Genomic DNA, 26,378 nt, shown 5'->3' with positions numbered 1-26,378 from the left:
TTAATTCCAAAATCAGCTGCTGTATTTTTATAAAATTTAAACAGTCCATAAAAAAAAAATTCTTTCACATTCATCTGGCTCTTTAACTGTCCACAGCCAATATTCTTAACCCCCTCTTTCACTGTTTTCCAGAAGTTTGGAAAACAATGAAAATTAAGTTTTTTCTTTTTCATATTTAAACTTATTTAAATCTTCTTTCTCCCAGGATAGAAGGAAATTCTCCCAGTGTACAGCAACTTGCCTTTTAGAAGGTTTTTAATTTCCAAGTAAATCGCTAATCAGTAATTGCTGATGTTAATTAAAAGAGGAAGTGAAAGTAAATCTAGTGTCTTTTTAGAGGCTCTGAACTGCAGCTTGGGTTCAATGTTTCCCATGACTCCCAGAGTGCTCAACCCACTGGAGAGTGCTAAATTGCAATTTCTTCACAGGGAGCCCCTGTAAGGAGTACTTGTGGGTGATCTGGTCATCTCCTTTGTCTGGAGAGGGCTCCAAAGAGCTAGACTTTTCGCCGGCTCCTCTTAACTGCCACGATCGTAGGCTCTGTGAAAACGGAGCCATCCTCAATCTGCCATTAATCCCCCAGAAGTCCTGAAGCTTTCAGTTCTGAACCTTTTTTTATGTGCAATAATGTACTTGTGAACAGTATTGCTACAAAATTGTGAACTCTGTTGAAACTATATTTAAAATGTTTTGTTCTTACAAAGTACATCCAACTATTAAACAAGGTGCAGCCTTGTATATAGGCATTGATATTATGTTCAGTTATGATTAACTAGAGCAATTAAAACCAACCAAGCAAAAGACTAATTGAGGAACTTCTAGGAACTATAGAATGGGATCACTGTTGCAAGGAACCATCAACAAGTAAGATTAAATTCTTCTGCAGGCAATAAAACTTTGAGGGAAAAGAGGTGTCTGATCTAATTAATGCAAACTATAAACCTCTATAGTTTAAATTATATATAAGATTTAACATAGCAACTACTTATCTACTTGAAATTTCTATTTGAATAGAGAATTTCATCTAATGGAGTTTAACAACTTATCTTACATTAATGGTAGATAACAAAACCATATAGTGAATAATAAAGTGGTTTATATTTAAGGAGTAAGGTTAAAGGTGATAAACAGAGTAATCAGAACAGTCTTCTCATTCAGCCAAACTCTGTGATTAAATATTGCTGTGTGGAGAAATCTTGTGAATTTATGCTCATTTAAAAAAAATGAAAATGGATTTATTTATAAATAAAATAAAGTTAAGTAATTGTTGAAGCTTAGGACACTAACACTTTTATTTTCTGGCTTGTAGCTAGAATAGTTCATGTCCCTGTGCCTGATAAATGTTTAACTGGGTGTAGAATTATAAAACTGTCTTCTTGAACTGTATTTTATTTGTAAAAATCAGTAAATAGGATATTTCATGCTTATATTTATCTTCAGTTTCAAGATAGATAACCTAAAAATATACGTTTTTAACAGATCAGTCTTGAAGTAATAATTCCTTAAATGTGGTGTATTTTACACTCATAAGGTGTTTATAAACACAGGTAAAAATTAGTTGCAATGTCTTGCATCGTAAATAAATAAATATAAAATGAAGACTATATTAAAGAAAAAAGATTTAAAAATTGATGTAATTACAGTACAGTGGTACCTTGGGTTACGAATTTAATCCGTTCTGTGACTCTGGTCGCAACCCGATTTGTTCGCAACCCGAAGCAAATTTTCCCATAAGGTTCAATGTAATTACCGTTAATCTGTTCCGGCGTCCACGGACCATGCGTCAAGGGCGGAAAAATGGCCGCGGACCGCGCGGCAGGGCGGAAAAACGGCCGCGGACCATGCGGCAGGGCGGAAAAACGGCCGCGGACCACGTGGCACGGGTGGAGAAACGGCCGCGGACCACGCGGCAGGGCAGAAAAACGGCTGCGGACCACGTGGCACGGGCAGAAAAACGGCCGCGGACCACGTGACACAGGTGGAAAAACGGCCACGGACCACGTGGCACGGGTGGAAAATGGCCACGGACCACGTGGCACGGGCGGAAAATGGCCGCGGATCACGTGGCACGGGCGGAAAATGGCCGTGGATCCGGTTCATACCCCGAGGCAGAGTTCGCAAACCGAGGTAAATTTTTGCAGCCAGAGCTGGTCGCAACCCGAAAAGTTTGTAAGCAGGGGCATTCGTAACCTGAGGTACCACTCTATTGTGTACACTGCCACCTGCTGGTACTTGTTAGTACCTACATGAATATGTAGAGAACCAAATGAAAATTGAGGTATTAACTCAAATTTCTGTTTGAGTTGAAAAGTAATGGGGTTTTGGATGATAAATGTGAAAGAATGAAAATGACATTGGTCTTTTTGTACGATGAAATATTCTTAACTCACTCATCCCTTAATGAAAAAAAGTATTACCTACCATTCTTTTGCAGATACTCATTCCTGTCCTCAACTTCTTTGCCTCAGTCTATTTTATGAGTTTCACTCTTTGCACTTGATGCTGTATCTACCTCAATACATGTTTATTCCTCATGTTTCAACCTGTTTAGCAGATTGGTGATTAATAGTTAATGCCAATAACAAATTGTGAAGGTAACATTCTAATATGATTACTTGGCATGATAATTGACAGTTTATTTATTTATTTCTTTTATATATGGCTGCCAAAGAGCCTTTCATGACATATATGATTCCTTTTCCCCAACATATACACTTCTATCCTTACAAAAATTGCACAATATAGATTAGGCTGAGAGACAATGATGGGCCTAAGAACAACTTAATTTTTTATTTATTTAAATTTTTTAAAAGGGGGTAATAAGCATCCATTGTAATAGTCTTTTTATGCTTAGCTACTGATCTCTTCTCAACACCATGCTCCCAAGGGATATGGCTGGTTCTTGCCACTGTACTGTCCAGGTTGGAACATGCTTGAAAAAGAGATCCTGATCACCATGCACAACACAACATGATCCTCATTTCTGGCTAACTGCAGCTTGTTCCCACAGTAATAAAGCATTCTCTGATGTTCTTTTAGAAGCTTCTTTACTAAGACTCCCAGAGGGCACTCTAGAGTCTTGGAAATCTTCCATGAGATTAATACACAGAGGAAGTATGGCATGCCCACTAGGTGACTTAAGGAATTTTATCTAGATGGAAAAATTATAACATCTTGAGACAATAAATAAGGAGTAAGACAAATTTTGAAAATCTGAACACTTGGTACACTGAGAATTGTTACAGAAACAGCAGTCTAAATTAGAGAAGGAAAAGGCATTGGGTGCAAATTTACTGTCCTCCAAACCATCAGCGTATAAGCCTGAAAAAAGATGCAGCTGCTTTAAGAGTCACTTCATAAGTCAACTTGTGGCTGTTCTAATTAATAGCAAAGAAATGCTATGCTCATGTGAGGCCCAGAGCACTTTTCAAAATCATTTTCAAAGCATGTACAGCCCTAGTATTTAAGACAGAGTTTGCTTCTGTGGCTGACAACAGCCTGATTCATACAGCCTTCAGTAAACAATCATTTCACCAAAATAAATTGCTTCATTTGTGGCAGCCTGCTGGGAATAGAATAAGGAGATGACAGTGAGAAAAAAAGTTGTGCCCACTCACTCTGAACTTTGATTCTCCTTACAAATAGAAAGTGGCCCCCAGCCCATTTTTCCTGCAGAAATGCAGCTCTTAACAGAAAAAGAATCCCAGTATTGCTTACAAACCTCAGGCTGGAGATAACTAAAGATTGGACTTTCTATAAATGCGATATTGTTCTTTCATGTTGCAAATGGGAAAGAGGGATAGAGGCAAAGTTATAAAAACAATTGGAATTGCTTCAGAGGGCTTGTTGCTGTAGCATGACTTGGCAGAACAATTCAAAGGTCTCATATTCTGCTGATCTGAGACCGTGTATGTTCTGTGTCAGATTAACTGTGATAACAAGGTCAAAGACTAATGAAATAGACCTCTTCAGGATTTTTTTTTCTTCATCCCCTGTGATAGTCTTGATGGAAAATTGTTGTTGTTACAGAGAGATGATCAGAAAGTAGTCAGTAAAGAAAAAAAGATTATTTGCCATTGATATCAGCATGGAAGCATTACCTTGATTTAATTAATATAAGCTGGAGAATTGTATCCCTAAGATCGCAACAATGCAATGTTTCTCAACCTTGGCCACTTGAAGATGGGTGGACTTCAACTCCCAGCATGGCTGGCTTGGAATTCTAGGAGTTAAAGTCCACCCATCTTCAAGTGGCCAAGGTTGAGAAACACTTCAATAATGCACCAAATGCTACAGTGATTTACTTAACAATCCCCTGCTGGTATGTTAAATAAATAGAGAGATATGGTGAACAATATTTCTGTTTTCAAACTGTTTCATTTCTGTACATACAAAATAGTTTTTTAAAAAGCAAAAATATTTAAAATTTTAGCTTTGTGAAGTTGAGCAAAATTTGCCAGACGTGCTGTCAGTGCTACAGTCTGTGCTAATTATCAGTTGCCTTTTTTAACTGCATGTCTTTTAATAAGGGGTCCCAGATGGCCTTAAGGGAGCCATTATCTAGGAAGCAGAATTGGAACTATCACAGGCTGTGCGGTGATTTAGACTCAAAAGGCAAAAGGTGATTCCAAGTACTCGTGGGCACGTACATAGCCCAGGTCAGGAACACCTTAAATCAAATACATTTTTCCCTTGGTTCATGCTGCAGCTGTGGCAGACAACCATACAAATAAAGAGAGTTGCTTGGAGCATTGGGCAACCTTATAAATCTAATAAATAAATAAAGATGCAGCTGCTTGATGGTGCTTCCAGCAGATGTTGTGTGTGCATCCAAGTCACATTTTGCCCTTCAAATCCAGAGCGGTGCACAGCCTTAAAATGTAAACCTGGCTGAACTGATTATAAAAGCGTGGAATGAAGTTTGTGTTCTAAGCATATCATCATACAAGGGATCAAATTACAGTCATTCATTAGTCACATTTTACGTTAAAAGAGGCCCCTCTTCTTAGACGGACAATTTGCTGCTGCCCCTTTTATAGCAGCGTATCATCTGCACCACTAAATTTTACTAGGGAAGCGTAGGTGTGATGCTAATGTGAGGTTTGCAGTGATAGCTGGCTGATTATCTCTTTCCCTGTGGGAAAGTGCCACTGCGTGCTTAACAATTTCAAATTATTTCTGTCAATTCCAACCAAGTCCTGAAACCTGAAGAAAAAGTGGTCATCTCTACCCTTCACTTGCTACACCTGCTGATTTTCCTCTGAAGTTCAGCTCCTGTTTCCCAGGTTCTCCCTAACTTTGTAAAGTTACTTTATGGAATGATTATTTTATGGAGATGGCCTTCCAATCCCACTCTAAATTTGGATTGTATGTTATCTATTAAAGGATGATTGGCTCCAGGAAGGGGAGGGGGCAAATCAAAAAGGTCAGGATGATGGCCATGATAATGCAATCAAAACTCTGTCCCTTTTCTTACATGCATATAGGAATAGGGCTTTGATCATCTGATCATGGCCAGTATCTTTTCTGAACCTCCTTTCTACCTCCCCGCCCCCCATTTATGCCCCAAATGCCCCATTAAACTGATTAACTAGCTTGCCATTCCTTTGTTTTGGAGCATTGCCATATTTTAACCTCCCATGCAGTTAAAATATGCCAGGGTAAAGAAATGCCCAGATGCTGTACGGTGCTGAGATCTGAGGGACAGATGAGGAGATTATTGTCCAACTGGAAGTAGTCCAAAACCACTTCATAAGGAAGATTTTGGGATTCCTCCAGGGAACCTCTGTTAGTTATCTCAGTTGTGTGAAAAAGAAAGTACACCCTCTTTGAGTTCTATGGTTTTACGTATCAGGACATAATAAAAATCAACTAGTCCTTAGCAGTTCTCAAAAGTAGGTAAATACGACCTCACATGAACAACCACCCATGACATATGACACCATGTCATCATTTGTTTTACAAAAAGAAAGCCAAAATGGAGAAGCCATGTGTGAAAAACTAAGTACACCTTATGATTCAGTAGCTTGTAGAACCACGTTTAGCAGCACTAACTTCAAGTAATTGTTTTCTGTATGACTTTATCAGTCTCTCACATAGTTGTGGAGGAATTCTGGCCCACTCTTCTTTACAACATTGCTTCAGTTCATGGAGGTTTGCAGGCATTTGTTTATGCACAGTTCTCTTGAGGTCCCGCCACAGCATTTCAATTGGGTTGAGGTCTGGACTTTGACTGGGCCATTGCAACACCTTGATTCTTTTCTTTTTCAGCCATTCTGTTGTAGATTTGCTGGTGTGCTTGGGATCATTGTCCTGTTGCATGACCCAATGTTGGCCAAGCTTTAGCTTTCAGACAGATGGCCTCACATTTGACTCTAGAATACTTTGGTATACAGAGGAGTTCATGGTTGACTCAAAGACTGCAAGGTGTCCAGATCCTGTGGCTGCAAAACAAGCCTAAATCATCAGCCCTCCACCACCGTGTTTGACAGTTGGTATGAGATGTTTCTGCTGATATGCTGTGTTTGGTTTTCACCAAATGTGGTGCTGTGCATTATGGTCAAACATCTCCACATTGGTCTCATCTATCCAAAGGACAGTGTTCCAGAAGTCTTGTGATTTGTTCAAATGCAACTTTGCAAACCTAAGCTCTGCTGCCATGTTCTTTTTAGAGAGAAGAGGCTTTCTCCTGACAACCCTTCCAAACAAACCATACTTGTTCAGTCTTCTTCTAATTGTACTGTCATGAACTTTAACATTTAACATGCTAACTGAGGCCTATAGAGTCTGAGATGTCACTCTTGGATTTTTTGAGCATTGCACAGTCTGACCTTGGGGTGAATTTGCTGGGACATCCACTCCTGGGAAGATTGGCAACTGTCTTGAATGTTTTCCACTTGTGAATCATCTTCCTCACTGTAGAATGATAGACTTTAAATTGTTTGGAAATGGCCTTATAACCCTTCCCAGGTTGATGGGCAGGAACAATTGCTTCTCTAAGATCATTGCTGATGTCTTTACTCTTTGACATTATGTTAACACACACCTCAGTGCTCAAAACCAGCAAACTCCTAAAACGTCAGCTTTTATAGAGGTAGTCACACTTGCTGATGATCAGTTGATCAAAGGCATTTGATTAGCAGCACCTGGCTGCTACTTAGCCTCTTCATACTTATGGAAGCAGTAAGGGTGTACTTAGTTTTTCCCACATGGCTTCTCCATTTTGGCTTTCTTTTTGTAAAATAAATGATGACATGGTGTAATATGTCATGTGTTGTTGTTCATCTGAGATTGTATTTACCTACTTTTGAGAACCACTCAGGACCAGATGATTTTTATTATGTCCTGATACCTAAAACCATAGAACTCAAAGAGGGTGTACTTTCTTTTTCACACAGCTGTATGGATGGAGGAAGGGTTACCTTCCATCACTGTTAGAGTACATCTTGCATTGGTGAGACATTATAAGAAACTAGAAAGCCTTAAAAAAAAAACTTTGCAAAACTTTGTGTTTTTCATTACACAGCTGGTAATCAACGAAGCAAAGTTTTGTCACCTGTCTTACACATGTATTCCCTAACTCCTTTGGGGGAACTTAGCTCTTGGAACAGAGAAAATATTAGAAGGCTTTTTGAAAGAGATGCCAATAAAGATGTTACTGCAGTACAGTCATCCAAATCTTTCATCTTGGTTTCATCATTATAAAAAACATAAAAGCCTCTCCCAGTATCTGGTTAATATTACCAGTGTCCCATTGAAAAAGGCATCCCTTTGTTTGCAGACCATGCCCTCCGCATATCTTGAAGGGAGTTTTTGTAAGTGCCCTGTTCAACAGTGTCTCTGTCATTGTGGTGGTGATCAAACAGAAAGCATTATTTACTATGGCCTTCACTGCCCCATTTCCTATGAGATCAGAGCCAAACTATTGGTGGTGGGTGAATTCAAGGGCTCAGATCTCGGATGATTGAATTACCTTCTTGCAGATATATTTCCCACTGTCAGTAGTCAGGTGCTTGTTGTCATTTAAACTTAGAAAGAAATGATTAAGTTCTTAATCATAGATCTGTTTTGAGTTTGTTTTGACCTTTTGCATCTGTTGGCACAAATCGTGGTTTTCAGCCCAGCCCTTTAACCCAGCAAAAGACTGGAATTGAGAAACTCAATTACTCATTCATTAAGGCACCGTAGTAATTGAGGACTCCTTCCCAAGAAGAGAGCCCTGAGTTCAAAAAGCACAAACTTTTTATACTCTGTCATAAACAACAGCAATAACAATCAATTACATGATTGGTTACATAATCAAGCACACACCCTCAAAACCTCACATCCCATAATAATGTGACCCCTTCTTGAACCATATGGATTCATCTTCATGGCCACTGGTGGTTTCCCTGCATCTGGGGCCTTGCATGGTTTGGGAAGTTTGTTATTTGCACCTTATCTAGTCTCACATCTACATCTCTGTTCTCCATTTCTTTGATTGAGGCTAACGGTCTTAACACCCGATTCCACACCTGATCATCATTGCCCCACTTCAACAGATCTGCAGACTTAACCACCAAGATTACCATCTTGCTCCCCTGAGGTGTGAGTTCACTAGTTCATGACTCTATCCGGTCTTTAACTTTTATCTATTAACCCTGCTTTTGCTGCCATCACATCCAATACTCTTTTTATTATTTTTTAAATTTTATGTATTTTACTGTAATTTATGCTACATTGTTATGACCTGGTTTATAAGAATAAACTTATTTATTGACTGAGTTGCTTATTTTAACCTGCAGCTATCTGCCTTCCAACTAGATAGGTTCTGATTCAGTGAAAGGTTTATTTCCAGATGTGGAGAATTGCTAATATTTCTCCAGTATGTGGCCAAAGAAGGGGGAAAAGATATGCTTAGTAGCACTGACAATCATTATCTTTAAAAATAAGGAAAAGAAAATAGTACAGTTATGAGAAAGGAAAAGAAGACCAGAAACATGGAGGATATTCTTAACACTGGCAAAAGTTTCTGGGTTCATTTTTTTTTCTTTTTTCCCTTTTTTACACACCAGTTACACTATACAGTTTCTTCTTTAAACACTCTTCTGGAATCTCAAAGAATGTTCTGTGACACTCATAATTTTGTTTTAAAATTCCAGACAACATTGAGGATAATATTTTAATAGAACAACTGATTACATACACTTTTATATCTTAAAGTCATGATCTACATGTAAAGTCTACAGTTATACTTTCTGGGGCCAGCTCAGATCCTTAAATAGTTATAAGTATTCCTAGCTTTGGAGTCCCTGGAGTTCTCTGAGCTTGGCTGTTTTCTTGCAAACGTTTCTTGCAAATGTTTCATTACCTGGCTAGGTAACATCTTCAGTGCTTACAGTTCCTAGCTTATGAAAATAATGCTTGTTAGTTTGTGGATCTTTGGCATATATGTTGTAGTTTGTGGCTTGTCAATGTGAACAGGTTTGCATATCACATAATCAAAACAAAATTATGTGACTTAGTATGATACAGGAATCTAATAATAATAATTATTAGAATGAGATTTTAGATATGTAGAATCGCAATTTTAAGTAAAGTTGCCTGAGGACTGCTGAAACCAGATTGTAGTGGCATTATTCATATGTGCAGATATGGTTTTCTGTATTTGGGCATTGGGAATAATTGTTTCCTTTACCTCTCATTATCTTTGATTTAATACAAAATGAACTTGCAGTGATGCAAATTGATCAAGAGTAGTGGTTTACAGGATACAGTGTAAATAAAGCAAAGAAAGACATCTGCAATTGAAAACCATGTTAGAACGACTTCAGTTACATTATTAGAAACAAATTGTTATGCACAGCATGGAATACCTGCTCCCTCTTTCTTCAGATTTAAATAAATATCCCGAAACCCTGTTTTTTTAAAAAGTCTCTAAATGGGCAAACTAATTACATACTTGTCACCATTTATTCTTAATTACTTTGAAGCATCCTTAATTCAATCCAGATGTTTTAGCATTTAAAAGTACAATTGCATGGCAAGGTGTCTCATCAAAAATATAATTGACAAATGTGAAACCTGTGTATTATTCTGATCCATAAATATTCATCAGCTCAAGCTGCAGTATCTCTACTAATAGAAATGTGTGTGCAACAATATGTTTTGTCCTAAAAGATTTCCTTTCAGTACTGTAGTACATACCTTGTTAATGGAACAAATATAGTGGAGACAATAAAGTCCCCAGTGTGTACCGAAACATGATTGAATCAGATTTCTTTGGTTGCTGCCCATTAAACATTGGCCCCACTGATTACATTTTTTGTCTTCCTGCATCTGCCACAGATGCCAATGGTGGGACTTAGATTTTTATTGCTGGGGAAGAAACTGCAGGCTCTCCTTCTCCTTCTCCTTCTCCTTCTCCTTCTCCTTCTCCTTCTCCTTCTCCTTCTCCTTCTCCTTCTCCTTCTCCCCGATCAGCAGGAGAAAATCATGCATCTTCTACTTTATCTCCACATTTCATGCATCTACTATCTCCACAATAGTTTCTTCATTGTACTGAATGCCAGGGCAGAGCTTGTACAGAATCCTCTAGAGCAGTGTTTCTCAACCTCAGCAACCTTAAGGTGTGTGGACTTCAACTCCCAGAATTCCCCAGACAGCATAACATTGAGAAACACTGCTCTATACAGAATTCTTTGCGGGAACACCAACCAAACACAAAGGGCAGCAGTTTTCATCATGGATGGCTGCCCATCGTCTCAGACATGGACAAAGGGATTTTAGCATTTTCCCTGATTGCCCTTCCCAACTCTTTCTGATTTTTCTATATGTCTAAAGGATCAATGAGTCACTTGCCAGGAATTGGGGCATATGGGTGAATAACAGATTGTCCCTATAGTCATGCAGTGCAGTTACTATGAGGGCCTGCCAGTTTCATCTGTATAACATTTGACATATTCACCAGTTCTTGACACCTGAAGCAGAAAAGTTTCTAACTTATGTTCCGGTTCTTTCACATCTATATTACTGCAACAACTTATTTGCAGGACTCCCCTCTTCTACCTATGGCCTGTTGACCTGAGTTCAAAATACTCCATCTGTGTAATTTTGAACCTTCCATATTTTTCTCATATCTCTATAAACTTCAGAAGCCTCCATTCAAGGCCACATGCCATTATAAAATCTTAATTTTGGCCTTTTGGGCAGTATGGTACAGTATTTCTCCCTACCAACTTCATTGCTGAGCAGATACCTCCCCACAAAATCTGCTTGCTCAGCCTCAAGGGGACTTTTGACTGTTCCTGCTGCACTGGTGGTGAATTCAAGATTGAGAGCCTTTCAGGACCTATTCCCACAGCTTTGGAATCCGCTTTCCTTTCCTTTTTGGGGAACAGATGACTTTTTAATTTTTAAAACTGGGCTTAAAAGTTGGAATAGGGTCCGGATCTGATTGGGAATCTGGGGCTTCTGGACTGACCTTAGTGACAGGCTTCCCTGGCTTTTCTGTTGTATATTGTTTAATTTTACCTGGCTTAATTGATTTAACTGGTTTATATAAATGGTTTAGTTATATATTGTTAGTAGGTTTTGTATGGCCCAGTTTATCTATTCTTTCTATTACAAACATCTGGTATCCCCCTATTCTTTTAGAACTGCCTTTGTAATATTGTAATTTGATTGATTGATTGATTGATTGATTGATAGGTAGATAGATAGAGTTTTATTCCTTTATTTCTATGCCATGCTTATGTTTAAGTGTAATAATAATACTAATTTACATGATTAGCATTGATTGTACTGATCCTCCTCACTTTGTTTTTGATCATTACAGCAACTGCATATCTATGGAGTTGTCATCAAGCATTCTGAAATATTTTTTGCTTCCTCTCTTTTGTTTTCTTCTACAGGTAGTCCTCGATTTACAACCACAATAAGGACCAGAAAATTCATAATTAAGCAGTGTGGTCGTTAAGTGAGGTGCCATGTGACCGCACCTGATTTTACGACATTTTTTCCGGTGGTCGTTAAACAAATCACGTTTGTTAAGTGGATCATGTGGTTCCCCATTGATTTTGCTTGTAGAAAGCTGATTGGGAAGGTCACAAATGGCAATCATGTGACCCCAGAATGCTGCAACCATCATAAATACATGCCAGTTGCCAAGTCCCCAAATTTTGATCATGTGATCGTGGAGACACTGCAGTGGTCATCAGTGTGAGGACCGGTCATAAGTCACTTTTTTCAGTGCCACTGTAACTTCAAACAGTTGCTAAACAAATGGTCGTAAGTCAAGGACAACCTGTATTTTATTTGACATATTTCATTTTATTTACTTTGTTTAATTTATTTGACTTACTGTTTTTTTCCCCCCCAATGTGAAGAGCTTGGACAAGATTTTATTATCTTCCTCCACAAACATTCTGGCCTTCACCTTCTGGGCAGCCCTATTCTGGAAGGACTAATATTGTGAAACAAACTTTGGACACAATCTTTATCTTTTCTGCCTTGAGAAAGGTCATGCAGTCGACTGTTAGCATTGCCAAGATTTACTAAACAGGCTCTTTACAATTGTTCATTCTGTTGTAAACCGATTTTGGGAGTTACAAACTCCATAACTACTGAAGCCCCTTTGTTTTCATCCTTCTCCAAAGGTCCTATCATTTCCCAGAAGTTGCTACAGTATGCACCGAGGCTTGCAACAGCCTGACTTCACCATTTCTTATACTGATCTGTGATCTCATTTCTGCCTTGATCAGAGATCACCAACTTTTAAGATGGAGCATTCATGTCACAGTGCGTCCAGAGACTCTGAAGGGATGTTGATACTTTCTTTCCCATATAACAGAGCTGTAGGAGCCAGGCTCAGGACTCTAGGTGGAACTTTTGACCATGATGTCTCTTTGACTGGACAGCTTTCAGTCTGTCTTAGAACTTACCTTCAGTGAGCACACAAACCTCAGAGATCAATAGGACATGGCCAGCAATTATTACATAAGAAGTGATTCTGAATTGTGGTATGCCTGCCTCTTTGGTGCACTTGGTTCTAGCACAAACTGCCAAGGAATATTCACAGTTGATTATACTGTTTTCTTGATGGGATAAGCAATGTGAAAAGGTCCTAATTAGGGAAAAGTGCTAGGAATCTGTCTTATTATCCTTCTGTTCTAAGGAGGCCTAGCTCTCAGGTTAGCATTGATTAGTTCGGAAGAGGCAAACACAAGTAACTCACTCAAAGTAACAGAATTGTTTCATCATTCATTCATACCCTCCCCTCATATAATGTTTATGCTTCTGTGCTGCTTGGATGAATGTAATTTGCCACTGGGAGGGACAGGTTACAAGACATCATCCCACTGCATTTGGATGTCAGGTAGTTTCTTCTACTGATGTCCCTACACTGGTGTCAGTTTCAAAATGATGGCACTCAGCATGCAGCTTTCACGCCTCCCTCCCCAGTGCAGGTGCTCCCAACTAACCTATTCTTGGTTAGTTAGAGAGTGCACCATCAATTTCTTTCCATCCCAGATACTTGGTCACATCAGACACATCAAAACATATCAACAAGCAGGAATTGTTAGAATTTGGAAGGTGCTCTGAATCTTTGAGAGCTTCCTCCAAATCAAGCTATCCAGTTTGTATTGGATCAGAGTTTTCAACCTAAGCAACTGCCAGACTGGTAGTCTTCAATTCTCCAGCTAACATGGCCATTGCTGACATTTCTGGAAGTTGAAATTCACCCATCTGGAAGTTTCCCACCTTTGAATATACTGTATTAGACATTGTCTGATACATAAGCAATGATCTCTCTTCCATTTTTACATCTTACTTTGCAGAGATGACCCTAATGTGGAGAACATAATCAAATTAGTCAGCCGTTCACAAATGGAAATTGTATCCCTCAACTTTATGGCTCATCAAATCTCTGGACAATCTCTTTGCATCTCAGGACAACAATCAGTGCTGAAAATTTTCCAGAGGAGTGAAATAGATCCCCAGTATCTAGACAACTCCCAATATCTAGACAATGCTTTCCTGTTCTTATGGAATGGACTTCTCTGATATCTTTTTTCACTGATCCCCTGCTGATCAGAATGCTAGTTAAGATGCATAGGGATTCGTCCAATTACATTCTCATCATGGTTTGCTCCTCTGTTGCATCTCACTTGCTAGAATTACCTTTCCCTCTCAGTCAGGCCTGATCTACACTCCATTGATTTGGGGCAGGAGTACAATCTGGACTGTGGGACTCCATCTTACAGCTTGGAGGATTCAGTTCTACCTTCCCTCAGAGCCAAGGTAGAGGAGGTCATCCTAGTTTCTGGGAAGCCCTCCACAGCAATTAAACGTTATCCTTCACAAACAATGCACAAAACTAACACTTTAATCTCATTCAGTTTCTTCATATTTTGTCATTGTTTTTATACAGTTTGTCTCTGGATGCAGTTTAAGGTTTTGGTAACAACCTATAAAGTTCTACATGGCTTGGAACCTGGGTATCTGTGAGGCTGCTTGGTCTAAGTGAAAACTGCCCATCCAAGGATGCTGGCAGAGAGTGCATCCGAGAGTCCCCAGTCCCTAGGAGGTACAACAGGAGAAGATTTAGAAACAAGCATTCTCTCCTAGACCTCCCCTTCTGTGGAATCAGTTACCCCCAGAAATAAAACATGCATCCTGACTGTTAACATTCAGATGGCTTGTTAAGACCTGTCTGTTTAGATGGGCTTTTGGAAATTGAGGAGTTGATGAAGAATATACCAGGAATATGTCTTGGTTCTGTTATTGTTATTGATGTTAGACTATATTTTGTATACATCTTAGTATTATTGTTCATACAGTTTTTGTAAGCCACTTACGTTGAATAAATAAAAAAATATTTGAAAAAGCATAATTTGACACTGTCTTCCTCATAAAGATGTATTACATAGGCATCTCTTCTTTCTGTCTTCTATTGAGTAGTTACTTCTTTCTTAATTCAGTAGTAACGTTTGAAATATTTCTCTCCTCTCCATGTTGATATTGGGGACTTTTGACTGATGATTCTTGCTCACATTCCTCTCCTGTCATGGAATATGACATTTTAACAACCGTGACTTTGGTTTGTTGAGTGGGGAATTTTATGTACTTTGTGTAAAGCTTCTTCTCTTTCTTATTCTTCACTCACTGCCTAGTATTTTTTTTAATCCCTTGACACTAACAGAGAGATCATTCCATTCATTTGGTGTCAGGAGAGCACTTGTGTACTGTCTGAAATGAATGGCTTCAGCATCTATTTTTGACTTTTCAAGGCCTATAAACAACGTAACCTGTTCAGATCTGCACTCATTCTGTGATAATAACAACATACGTAGCTTTCTTTCATGGGATCCCAGTATCAGAACTATGTTATTCATGCTGTTGTTCTGCTTTCATCCAACATTATTGCTGGACCTCTGCTATCAGAGGGATGTAGCCTTCAGAAGACGAGTCCTTTCCTTAATTAGACTCTCCTCCAGATAATATGCTAGCTACTCACTCATGTCTATGAATCCCAGAGATCATGATGAAGAATTGATTACTTACCGGTAATGAATTTATCAAGATGCAGTTTGGTGTAGTGGTTAAGGCATCAGGCCAGAAACCAGGAGATCATGAGTTCTAGTCCCACCAGGCATGAAGCCAGCTGGGTGACCTTGAGCCAGTCACTCTGTCTCAGCCCCAGGAAGCAGGCAATGGCAAACCACTTCTGAAATCTTGCCACGAAAACTAGAGACTTGTCCAGGCAGTTGCCAGGTTTCAAAAACTGACTTGAAGGCATGCATGTGTGTGCGCGCACACACACACTCACACACATACACACACAAAGAATTTGTCAGATGATCAGGTTTGAATTCACACAACCCACCCTCTGACTTCACTACATGTTCAATGATTTCAACATTCCTTCTACTGTATGTCAGTTTCAGGAACTAAGGGGAATAGATGAATTATCTAGTCTTTGTGGTACACACAAATGATAGGACTTCTGTGAAGAATTCAGTAGGTTCTAGAAGATTCTGTATAGGCTCTGGTAGGCACAGAACCTGTGCTTGTGATTCACAAATCATGACTCAAAGAGCTTCAGTTACAATTTAGTAACTACTTCTTCTGGAGGCTCCAGGAATGTAAAATTGGGGTTTAAGAGACTTAAGGCAGCTTGCTGGCTGTAATGGCCCAACCTAATATAATGTTAGGTATTGTGTCTTATAAAAAGAAGCAACTGAACGAAATAGAGTTTTTGGAACAATGAAGGACTAAATTAAAAGAATGTTGATATTATTATTAGGATATTCCTTGAAATTATGTGGAGCTGGACATGTGACCCATTCCAGTGGGTATTAACAGGAGAGTCAAGTGGAACAAATGACAATGGCTCAACTTCATATGTGTCAGGAATCATCATACAAGTACTACATTGTATCATTTGTACGATGGCATCATGATACACATGTCATCATTTTAACAACTTTGTGGCTTGTTACAGGTGCCACTGCCCATCTGCTCATTATATGAGGGAAATGGCATATTAATATCAGTGATCTTTTAATGTAGTTGCTTTTTTCCCTACAAACCTAGTTTAATATAGTTGAATCTTTTCTTTATTCTCTTGATCATGGCTCTCATATTAGTTTGGAGGAAAATAAGGCATAATGTTAAGACTTAGGACTAGACTGACTAATCAGGGCACTCAGCCTCATGACCAGCTTCTGTTTGCATCTCTCAGTGGTGGAATAGAGCTAAATAAGATTCGGTGGAAAACTTAAGTGCTGATCTTTCCAGATTCAATGCCTCCTGACAGAGATGTCTCTATTTTAAGGATGTGAATTAAAAGTATTCCATCCCCTGAGTTCTTCAGTACTATAGTTTTTTTCTTTCTTAGAAAAACAAACTTTGCAGGTCTGATAACAAGAAGGAAAAGAAAGGAATTCTCAGTACTGTTGTCACAGAATAATTATTCAAGGAGTTTAGGAAAAGGTTGCTATACTTTACTTCAGCTGAATTTAATATTGTCAGAGAACCCTATATTGTTGTTGTTTTGAATTGTCTCCTCCCATTTAACAGCAGCTTTTTTTCCCCTTTAGTTTCTTCACAATTCAGAAATGATTCTTTGATTTTATGTATGTAACTGTTTTTTTAAGAGCTGACAAACAAGTCAGCTAGAAAAAGTATCTTGCTGGTCATGCTTGGCAGTTTTAGCTTGTGTGATGTATTTCCATTTAATACTTTATTCTGTGCTTTTCTGTCTCCAAAGCAACAGTCAGGCTAACCATTCTAAAATGTGTAATAGTAAGTGGTTGGTGAACAAGAGGAACATGAAAATCTGTAGCCTGGTTAATTTGTGAATGTATTCAATGAGTGCAAGTTTTATGCATTGCAATTTTATTCCTTTATTCTGAAATTTATAGCTACCACATGAGCCAACAATAGGTTATACTTTCCAATATATGACTGTAAGGGAAAGTATATGTAAATCATATAAACATTTATTTTGCCTATCTAATTTATATTCAAAATGCGTTCATGCAGCTAAAGCAGAGACTTGCATAGTTTTTAAATATGAAATATGCATAAGTAAAATTATACTACCCCACGTAAGCCATAATCTGTGATTATCTTCTTCTTCATCATCATCATTTCAGAACAAGAATTCACCACTTGTACATTCTGAGACATGACAGAATGTGCGCCATTACTCTGTAGTTCAATGGTCACAGCCAATGATCGAATAGGTAGTGATCGTCTCCAGTAAAAACTTTTTTTCATGTGCAACTTTATCTGAAAAAATGTGGATTACATAAACTTGGATTATGTCAGCCTGGTGTTTTTAATGCCAGTATTGTTGACGAGAGGGGGCAATTAGAACAGTGTTAAGAACCTGTAAATGTAATCCAGGAATATTGGGTATGTTTGGGGGAAATGTCATGTGTGTATGTGTATGTGAAGTTGACAGAGCAGCAGCAGTGCAATGAATTAAGTGCTCAAGAGGATGAAATGAGTCAGAGAAAAAAAGCAACTACAGATAATCCTCATTTAGCGACTACCTCATTTAGCGCCTGTTACGATGGTGATGAAAAGTAACTTTGCAACCAATCCTCACATTTACGACCTTTGCAGATCTGTAAAGCAAAGGAAGCACAGTTGCGGTTTCACTTAGCAATCACTTTGCTTAACGACCAAATTGCCCATCCCAATTGTGGTTGCTAAATAAGGACTACCTGTATTTCAGCCATGATTGTTGGATGGCCACCATAGCAACTGAGAAGCAAAAGAGGACTAGATTTGTGAGGCAACTTTTGTAGAAGTCACTGTTCAATCAGTACAACAACCAGAAATGGTAATCCTATTTATTTATATCCTTTTTCCTTAAACCTCCCCACAAACCTGTCATTTCTAGATATAATCCCATGTGTGAAAGAATAAGTACTGTATCCACATATGCAAATTATATATTTCACTGTGTCCACTAGATGTCAGCAAAGAACATCTTGATTTTGCCATCCCTCTCTATGCTGGATTATTATGAATGGAGTCTGCTTGGGCTTTTCTTTTTTTAAAATAATATAAAGACAGACTGAGAACACCACAACTTAAACCCAGCACTTCTTCTAAGGAATCAGTGACTGAACTTTTCTTGTGAATTATAGGACATCTGGAGTGGCCTTTCCCAGTCAGTGCTTTCCAGATGTTTTAGGACTAAAACAGAATTGCCTGGGGCCAGGCTGGCTGGGGGAACTGGATGGCTGTAGAATGAAGAGGACTGATTGAAAACATTTTCATGTTTCAGATTTCAACCAGGACTTAACAGCAAGACAAAATAAAATAAATAAATGTAAATTTTGCAGTGGATGACAGAAAAAGCTTGAGCAAAACAATGAGCATGAGGTATCCCATAAGTATGCTGGATACTTTGCTTGATAAAATGGCTTGTGTAGGGTGCTGGCTTGTTACGGAGTTTCACTTGTGGCATTGCTTTTCCCAAATTAGCCTAATAAATGCTTTCATATTTTTCCTGATCAGCAATTCTGTACATTAAAAAACAAAACCCTGTGCTGTCAGTACTGTATTATCCTTATAAAATCTAACCAAGCCTCTTTTTTCCTTCTTCTTCTTCTTCTTCTTCTTCTTCTTCTTCTTCTTCTTCTTCTTCTTCTTCTTCTCCAGATAACTGGTGTTATCCTTCTTGCTGTTGGTGTCTGGGGGAAGTTGACTTTAGGCACATATATCTCACTTATTGCTGAAAACTCCACTAATGCTCCATATGTTCTCATCGGGACGGGTACCACAATCATTGTCTTTGGACTGTTTGGCTGCTTTGCAACATGTCGGGGAAGCCCATGGATGCTGAAACTGGTGAGGAGGTTAAATAACTTGATTCTGGAGTGCTGCAGGTTCAGATAAACACGTAGGCATACATCCGTGAAGAACCAGAGAGTATAATCACTGTTTCCCATAAATGGGTATATTTTCTGTTTATACAGTATATACCTAGGAAGTAGCTTGATTTGAAAAGAAAGATGCTGATCTCTTTAAAATGTGGGAAATGATTTAATTATGCGAATAACTTGCATCTTTCTGCCATTCACTAATTTCTTTTCTCAGAAAGAGATTAGAATCAGAAAAGAATTGCGGTGGCTTAGGTACAGTGCTGTAAGTGAACAGTATTTGAATATGTTAACTTTTTCAGGGTAGCTTTGAATTTTGAATAAACCATGGGTTAAGTTGAAAGGACTCTGTGTCACAACTACAGTGTTTTAGAAAACAGAGTAAACAATTCTAAATAATTCTTGGGTGTGGGTATTTAATACATAAATTCAATTAATATAACTTTATGGAAAGCAGAAGAACAGGAAAAAAAAACCCCACCAAGTACACACTTTTGCCAACAAGTACACATTTTTGCATAGGTTTTCCATTACAGATATGGGAAGAAGTAATTAATGTGAGAGTGGTAAGAAAGATGTACTGTAGTGATGGGTGTTTGGGGGCGGGTGGGGAGTTACTACAAGCATATCCAAATGTATGTCATTGAGATAACAGTCTTACTTCTGCTAACAAATCTTTTGGCTGCAGTCCTGAAGTCTACATAGAAGAGATCAATATGCCCATGTTGGCAGAATTTTCTCTGGCAGCAACTCCCAACTAGCTTCCTCAAATGAGCTGAGAATCGAAGCCAGCTAGCAGCTGCTGCCAGAGAAAATGCCACAGAAATCCCTGCTCGGGTTGCTTCTGTGGGACCCCAGAGACTGCAGTCACGTGGAAAGTAGGTGCCACTGATTTTTAATGGAATTGTGGTTTTAGTCTTCTAAAATACCCACCTTTTATTTTTAAGTGCTTTTGAATAAAACTAAATATTTATTTCAGGATTTGTTTTTTGCCAGTTTGTTCACAATGGACAAACCTGAAACTTCATGAAGGGGTTGATGAGCTGAAGAGTTTGGGGACCCTTGTTCTAGACCATCCTTTCTCGCGTGTGTGTGTGTGTGTGTGCATGCATGTAGAGGCAGTATCTTACTAGTGTATTTAATGAATACATTCACTTAAAAAACTTGTTTTTCAGCAGGTAACTATTTAAGTACAAAGTAATTTCAATTGTTTTGATTGCTAAGCCATTTATTTATTTATTTATTTATTTATTTATTTATTTATTTAAAAGGATTGATATCCTATTTTACAATTTTGGAGAAATTTAGAAGGCAACTTTCAAGAACAACAACAACAATGACATATCAGTTAGAAACATAGCATAGAACAATAAAGACTTCAGAAATAACAGACCATTAAAATACCAAGGTGGCAGTATTGTTAATGTTCAGGCAAGTCACAATCGTTTCTTTCACTTTTCAATTTTCACAGCACTCTTAAAAGATAGATATTATTGTTGCCCTTGCCTTTTTATAGAAGGTGAGGGAACCTGCTTCTGAATTCTCAAGTGTGGATGCATAAGGAATGAATGTTCAGTCAAAGCCCATATATCAAAAGCAAATCTGTCCCCAACCCAATGGCCAAAGGTTAGAAAACAAGAGATATAGTCCAGCACAATCTGGACTGTCACAGATTTTGCAATCCTGTATAACATTTTCCTTTATTAGCATGGATTAACATTTCACATTGGGCCCCAATTTGGAGTTTCAGTAAACTAGAAGAATTAGAAATGGTCCAGAATAAATTCATGAGATCAGTTTTAGCCTTACCCCCATGAATACCAGCAGCAATGTTGAGATTAGAAGTGGGCCTTCCATCAATTAATATAAAGGTAAAGAAAACAATAATCTTATATTATAGGAGACTAGTCTTCATGCCCAATACTTATTTGGCAAAACAATGCCTCCACAAACAATTTAACAGTAATAGATGAGTGAACTTGTATCTAAAACTATTCTCATAATTATCACTAGATCAGGAACTGTTGAATGACACAGATTATCATACACCATTGAGGGACTACTTATTTTTTAAAAGATTTTAGACAAGATAGAGAGTGGGTATGTAAGCTAAGTGGTATCAATCTTTTAAGGATAGTCAAGGAATGTCATATTATTTACAGTCTCTTACCTCCCATTCCCTGAGACTTTCACAGAACTCTGTTTTCCAGCAATGCCGACAGCCTATTTGGATGGAAGATGTAAAGGACTACCAACTGCATACCATTTATGCATTTGTAATAACTCACAGGTGGAAGATCTGATCCATTACTTATTACATTGCAAATTATATCAGAAATCTAGAGCTAGATTCATCATGTCTTTGTTAATCCAACTGAATCAGTCTTGTTTAGAAGAAAAAAATCTATTTTCTGTTGACTCATGTAGATAAACATGTAACAAAACCAGTTGCATTGTTTTCAATGGCCGCAAGGAGGATACAAAAGCAGATGTTGACAAATAGGGCTGTTAATATCAGAGGGGATGTATTGAACTGATATGGATCATTGTAATTTTATATGAATTTTGCTAAAACCTATGGTTGCAAATAAATGTATGTACAACTGCAAACATTTCACATTTGAACATCTACTTGTATGACCAGAATGAACACAGAATAAAGGGAAGAATTGCTTTAATTCCTGGGCTGGACTATATCCAAGCTATGATCCCAAGATCTTCTTGTGAATTTGAAATTAACAAATTATATCACATACAAGGAGACCCACAGCTCTGAAAGGGACTTGGCTAGCCATATGGGGATGGGGTTGGGTTATCAATGGCCGCTTGTTTGGCTATAGGCCGCCCCAAAAGTTTTAGGACTACATCATCGTCTTGACCAAGCAGTTCAAGATGGTGCCACTCCATTCCACTTCCAGTATTTTGGAGTTTAGTTAGCCTAGTAGAAAGAAAAGAATAAATCCACCAGTACTGAGCAGGACATTTCCTCAATAAAGAAGGCTCAGAGCCCTTTTCTTTTGTGAAAAAGACAATCCCAGGGAAGCAGCCATGCACCTTTTTCATATACGTGCTGCTTTCCTCAGCATAAGAATTAAAAGGATCCTGCCTAGAAAAGTCTTCCTGTTGAATCAGGAGCATATTCCATTATATGAATACCTTTCCTTAACTAGATGTAGTATCTTTTTTGTAGTTCTTTTTAACTAATGAAAAGGGCTTGGAGGACAGATTCCCCCCTCCCACCCACCTATTTTTTCCTAGCATTCCCATATCTATTTTTGGTCTCGTGAAATTGGATGAGTAAGCTAACCAAGACAGAAGGAGTGGTGGTCTCATACCCTAAGGAAGGCTGGTTTACTGGTCTTTCGTGTAGTGCTGACTGTGTGCACCTAAGGTTGCGAAGGAGAATTAAGACTAGTGTATTAGAGTTGCTGTTTTGCCCCCCAGTAATAAAACATATACTGGATGGAAGCCCTCTTCAGTGTGTAATCTGTTCTATACCTGTGTATGTTTCTTCTCTCTCTCTCTCTCTCTCTCTCTTTCTTTATCTCTTCTTTTTCAGTATGCTATGTTTCTATCTCTGGTCTTCCTGGCTGAGCTAGTCGCTGGCATTTCAGGATTTGTATTTCGCCATGAGGTGAGTCTAAATTCTTTGTTGGTAAATTGGTGGCAACACTGGCTGAAGCTTCTTAGGATACTGGCTATTATAATTTAGATAAATTCAGCAGCTCTGTGTATTTTGGGTGCTACTTCATTTGGCAGAAAGATGTACAGTGCAAAAACCTGTTTTCATTTCATGTCAAAGGATTTAATGATGGCTTCTGGCTTTTACTATTCTGTATTTACCTTTGAGTTAAATTTATTTCTTTGTCCATTGGGCAGATCTTCTTTTAATTTATGCTGAAGAGAGCAAGACAGCTTAAACTGTTTACATAAGTGCTGCTACTTCAACTGGACAAGTATTTGACTGTAATGTAGAGAGGATTTCTGAGAATGCAAGACCCAACTAAAATAGTTGTGTTGCTGCTTTGAAAATTGTATTTCTTTCCTGCGCTTAAAAAAAAAATAAAATCAAACACTGATGAAATTGGAAAACAATTTGAGTCCAAGGCAGATGTGTCTTTTGCACCATTCTGTACATATTGTGGCATATTTTTCATAAGCTGAATGAAAAATATCTGACAAAAAACACCTGATTAAAATAATGTGGGGGAAGGAGTCCAAAAAGCTATTTTTGGTGTCCTGAAGGGTTTGTTTTGGCTTTCTTTTTTCTTTCTTTCTTTAAAATTTTCTGTCACATTCTCAGATTAAGGAACTCTTAACATTGCTTCAATGACACAGGACCTGGGGCTTCTCTTCAGAAATACATATCGTTTCTAATTAGGAAATAGCAGTTAAAATTTAGGATATTGTTTATGCTTCTAAAAAGTCCCTGCAGTTCTATTATGTCCCTGAAATGTTTTGCTTTTTAGAAGCAACTAAAGAATCAACCACTGGCATTTTCAGATTTGAAATATCTGAATGACTGAATATTCAGAAAAGGTGTTTTGAAACATGTGTGGGCATGAATGTGGCACCTATCTGCAGTTCTTTAAAATAGCCAAGTCTTTTCCTGGGTTCACACAGAAATGCATAGAAACTTTTGGGAAATTCTGTTCTTGGCACAAATATATACTGTTCTAGCCTAATTATTATAGTGATGTATTTCCCAGCAAACTCTTCAATTTCTCTAAGAAACCTAGATCAGCAGTTCTCAAAGTCAACTGCTTTCAGGGGGTCCTTAAAGTCAAATAAATAAATATTTTAACATTTCTAAGTTTTAATTTCTAACACAGTACATATTGATAGATGTAACCCACATAAACCAAAGCTCTTTGGGGTCCTCAATAATTTTTAACAATGTAAAGGGGTCTTGATGTTTAAGAACCACTGACATGGATAATGCTGGCAAATGAAGTATGACACCACTATCAGGTTTGCTGGAAAGGCAGCTCAAACCCTCCCTCCCTCCCTCCCTTCCTTCCCCCCTCCCTCCCTTCTTTCCTTCTCTTTTTACCTCTGACTTCTTGACCCTTCCAGGACTGGAAATAGTTAATACAGAGAACAAGTCTCTTAGAGCTCTGATTAGTAACATTTATTAGGGGAAAAATGGCTTAGGGTTACCACACAAGAATTCTGGTTTTCATATGAGGCCTCTCTATAATTGTCAATTAGGGCAGGAGTATTCTTTCTGATGCTATTACAGTGAAGAGGGCAGAGAAGAGGAGAGCAGGCCTGCTGCTTTTGTAAAGGCAGGGCACCCTCATTTGCTCTTTCTTCCTTTTTTCTAAATAACTGCTCCTCCCTTTATCAGTTTGGATTTTGGCTCTCACAATACCAAATGTGAGACTTAATTGTAATTCTGCTGTAGGGTGTACCAATGCAGAGAACTATTGAATGTTCACAGATGACTTTCACTGCTCTTGAATGTTTTTTTCAGGAGGAATGGCATGAGAAAAATACTTTTGTCTTTTCATTTAAAATCACATGTTTCCTCACTGTTGGGGGTGGGCAGGAGAGAGCTTACTGGAAAGTTAATTGGGCTGTTGCCCCAGTGCAGCTTACCCTATTGTCTTAATTTCCATTTAGATCAAGGACACTTTCCTTAGGACATACACTGAAGCCATCCAGAATTACAATGGAAATGATGAGAAGAGCCGTGCAGTGGATGATGTACAACAGAGTGTAAGTTTAGAACTGCTAAATTGAAAATCAGTGTTTTGACTGCAGTATCAGGGGTTTCAGGGGTTGGCAGTGTTGTTTATGGATTCAATACATCAACTGTACCTATGTAGTCATTTTTCTAGTTCCGGATATTTTAGCCAAATGATTTACATGCCGAAAGTCCCAAGGTCAGTTGCAGCCATCCAGAATAGCTACTGCCAGTTACTGCTGGTAATATTGGGCTAGAGGGCCCAGTGATCTGTTTATGTAGAAGGCTGCTTCCTGTGTTTTCACTTTTTTCTGTCAGTGGCAAATATCAAATATCTCAGATATATAAGCCTGATAATAGGAGGGATATATTTTGGATTAACCAAACCAATAAGCAAGATGGTATAAACAACTTTTCCCCACATTCCCACTATACTCCTGTCCTCTGATTAAATATCCAACTTACATTCCTTTGATGCATTCTGTTTATAAAATAGGCAGGCTTTTTGTTCAGGAAGAATCAGAACATCACATATCTATTCTAAACATTCCCCTTTATTACATCCCTCTCGTGTCTGAGATTTCCTTTCTACCCAATTACTATCATTATTATATGCAAAAATTGTTTTTGAGGGCTTGAGAAAGCACCATATTATTGGGCAAGTTAAGACCTAGAGGAATCATGGGAAATATTGTCCATTCCTTTTGGGCTGTTAGAATTAATATATACATAACAATTTTGTTACAATGACACAGAAAAATAAAACTGACTGCTTTTCGGTCTCTTTCAACCTCTCTTCTATGGTTGCATTTTCCCAAATGAGTTTCTTCACCTCCATTGAGTATGACCATTTAAACCCTCTCATATGATGTGCTTGGTTACTTACAATCCCATGCTCTAGCCTTGGAAGCACATTATATCCCAGGATGCATTAGTTTTTAGGGACCCAATAGCCTGAACAATTATTAATTGTTGTCCTCATTCCAAAGTGTGCCATTTGGGTAATACCTTTAGGGTATCCTCCAACAATTCAATCAAAATGGTTAAGGAGGCAGAAATTGACTAACCCAGCTTCTGGATTTCTGCAGTTGTATTGCCCAGTTTATTAGATATCACATCTATAACTATGGTGTTTAGAACTCCAGTTCCTATGCCAATTCCTCCTTATAGTGTTCCTGCTCATCCCTTTTTTCTCTGTATGTAGCCAACTGACTAATACACCAATTTTCCAACCATTTTCTCCATTCATTATGTTCCGTCTGTTAGGATACATTTTAAAATGTTAAATACGATGTTTCTTCTTTTAA

At 38.2% G+C, this 26,378-nt stretch overlaps 1 protein-coding gene across 3 annotated transcripts in view; it reads left to right on the top strand.

Annotated features, from left to right (window-relative positions):
• Positions 1-26,378, top strand: part of TSPAN7 (tetraspanin 7) — a 102,584-nt gene that overhangs the window by 60,210 nt on the left and 15,996 nt on the right. For 2 of the 3 annotated variants that reach the window (XM_088144775.1, XM_088144774.1), the window contains exons 2-4: positions 19,162-19,350; positions 22,942-23,016; positions 25,008-25,103. In XM_088144775.1, the coding sequence (XP_088000901.1) occupies positions 19,162-19,350; positions 22,942-23,016; positions 25,008-25,103 (360 nt within the window). The remainder of the gene's footprint in view (positions 1-19,161; positions 19,351-22,941; positions 23,017-25,007; positions 25,104-26,378) is intronic. The other variant, XM_088144776.1, reaches the window with a different exon arrangement.

Source organism: Python bivittatus, unplaced genomic scaffold (genome assembly GCF_059951505.1).
Source record: "Python bivittatus isolate LINGU-HERP-01145 unplaced genomic scaffold, Pbiv_v1 ctg000350_np1212, whole genome shotgun sequence".
Taxonomy (NCBI): domain Eukaryota; kingdom Metazoa; phylum Chordata; class Lepidosauria; order Squamata; family Pythonidae; genus Python; species Python bivittatus.
The sequence above is the reverse complement of the archived record's forward strand: the minus strand, read 5'-3'. Positions and strand labels throughout refer to the sequence as shown.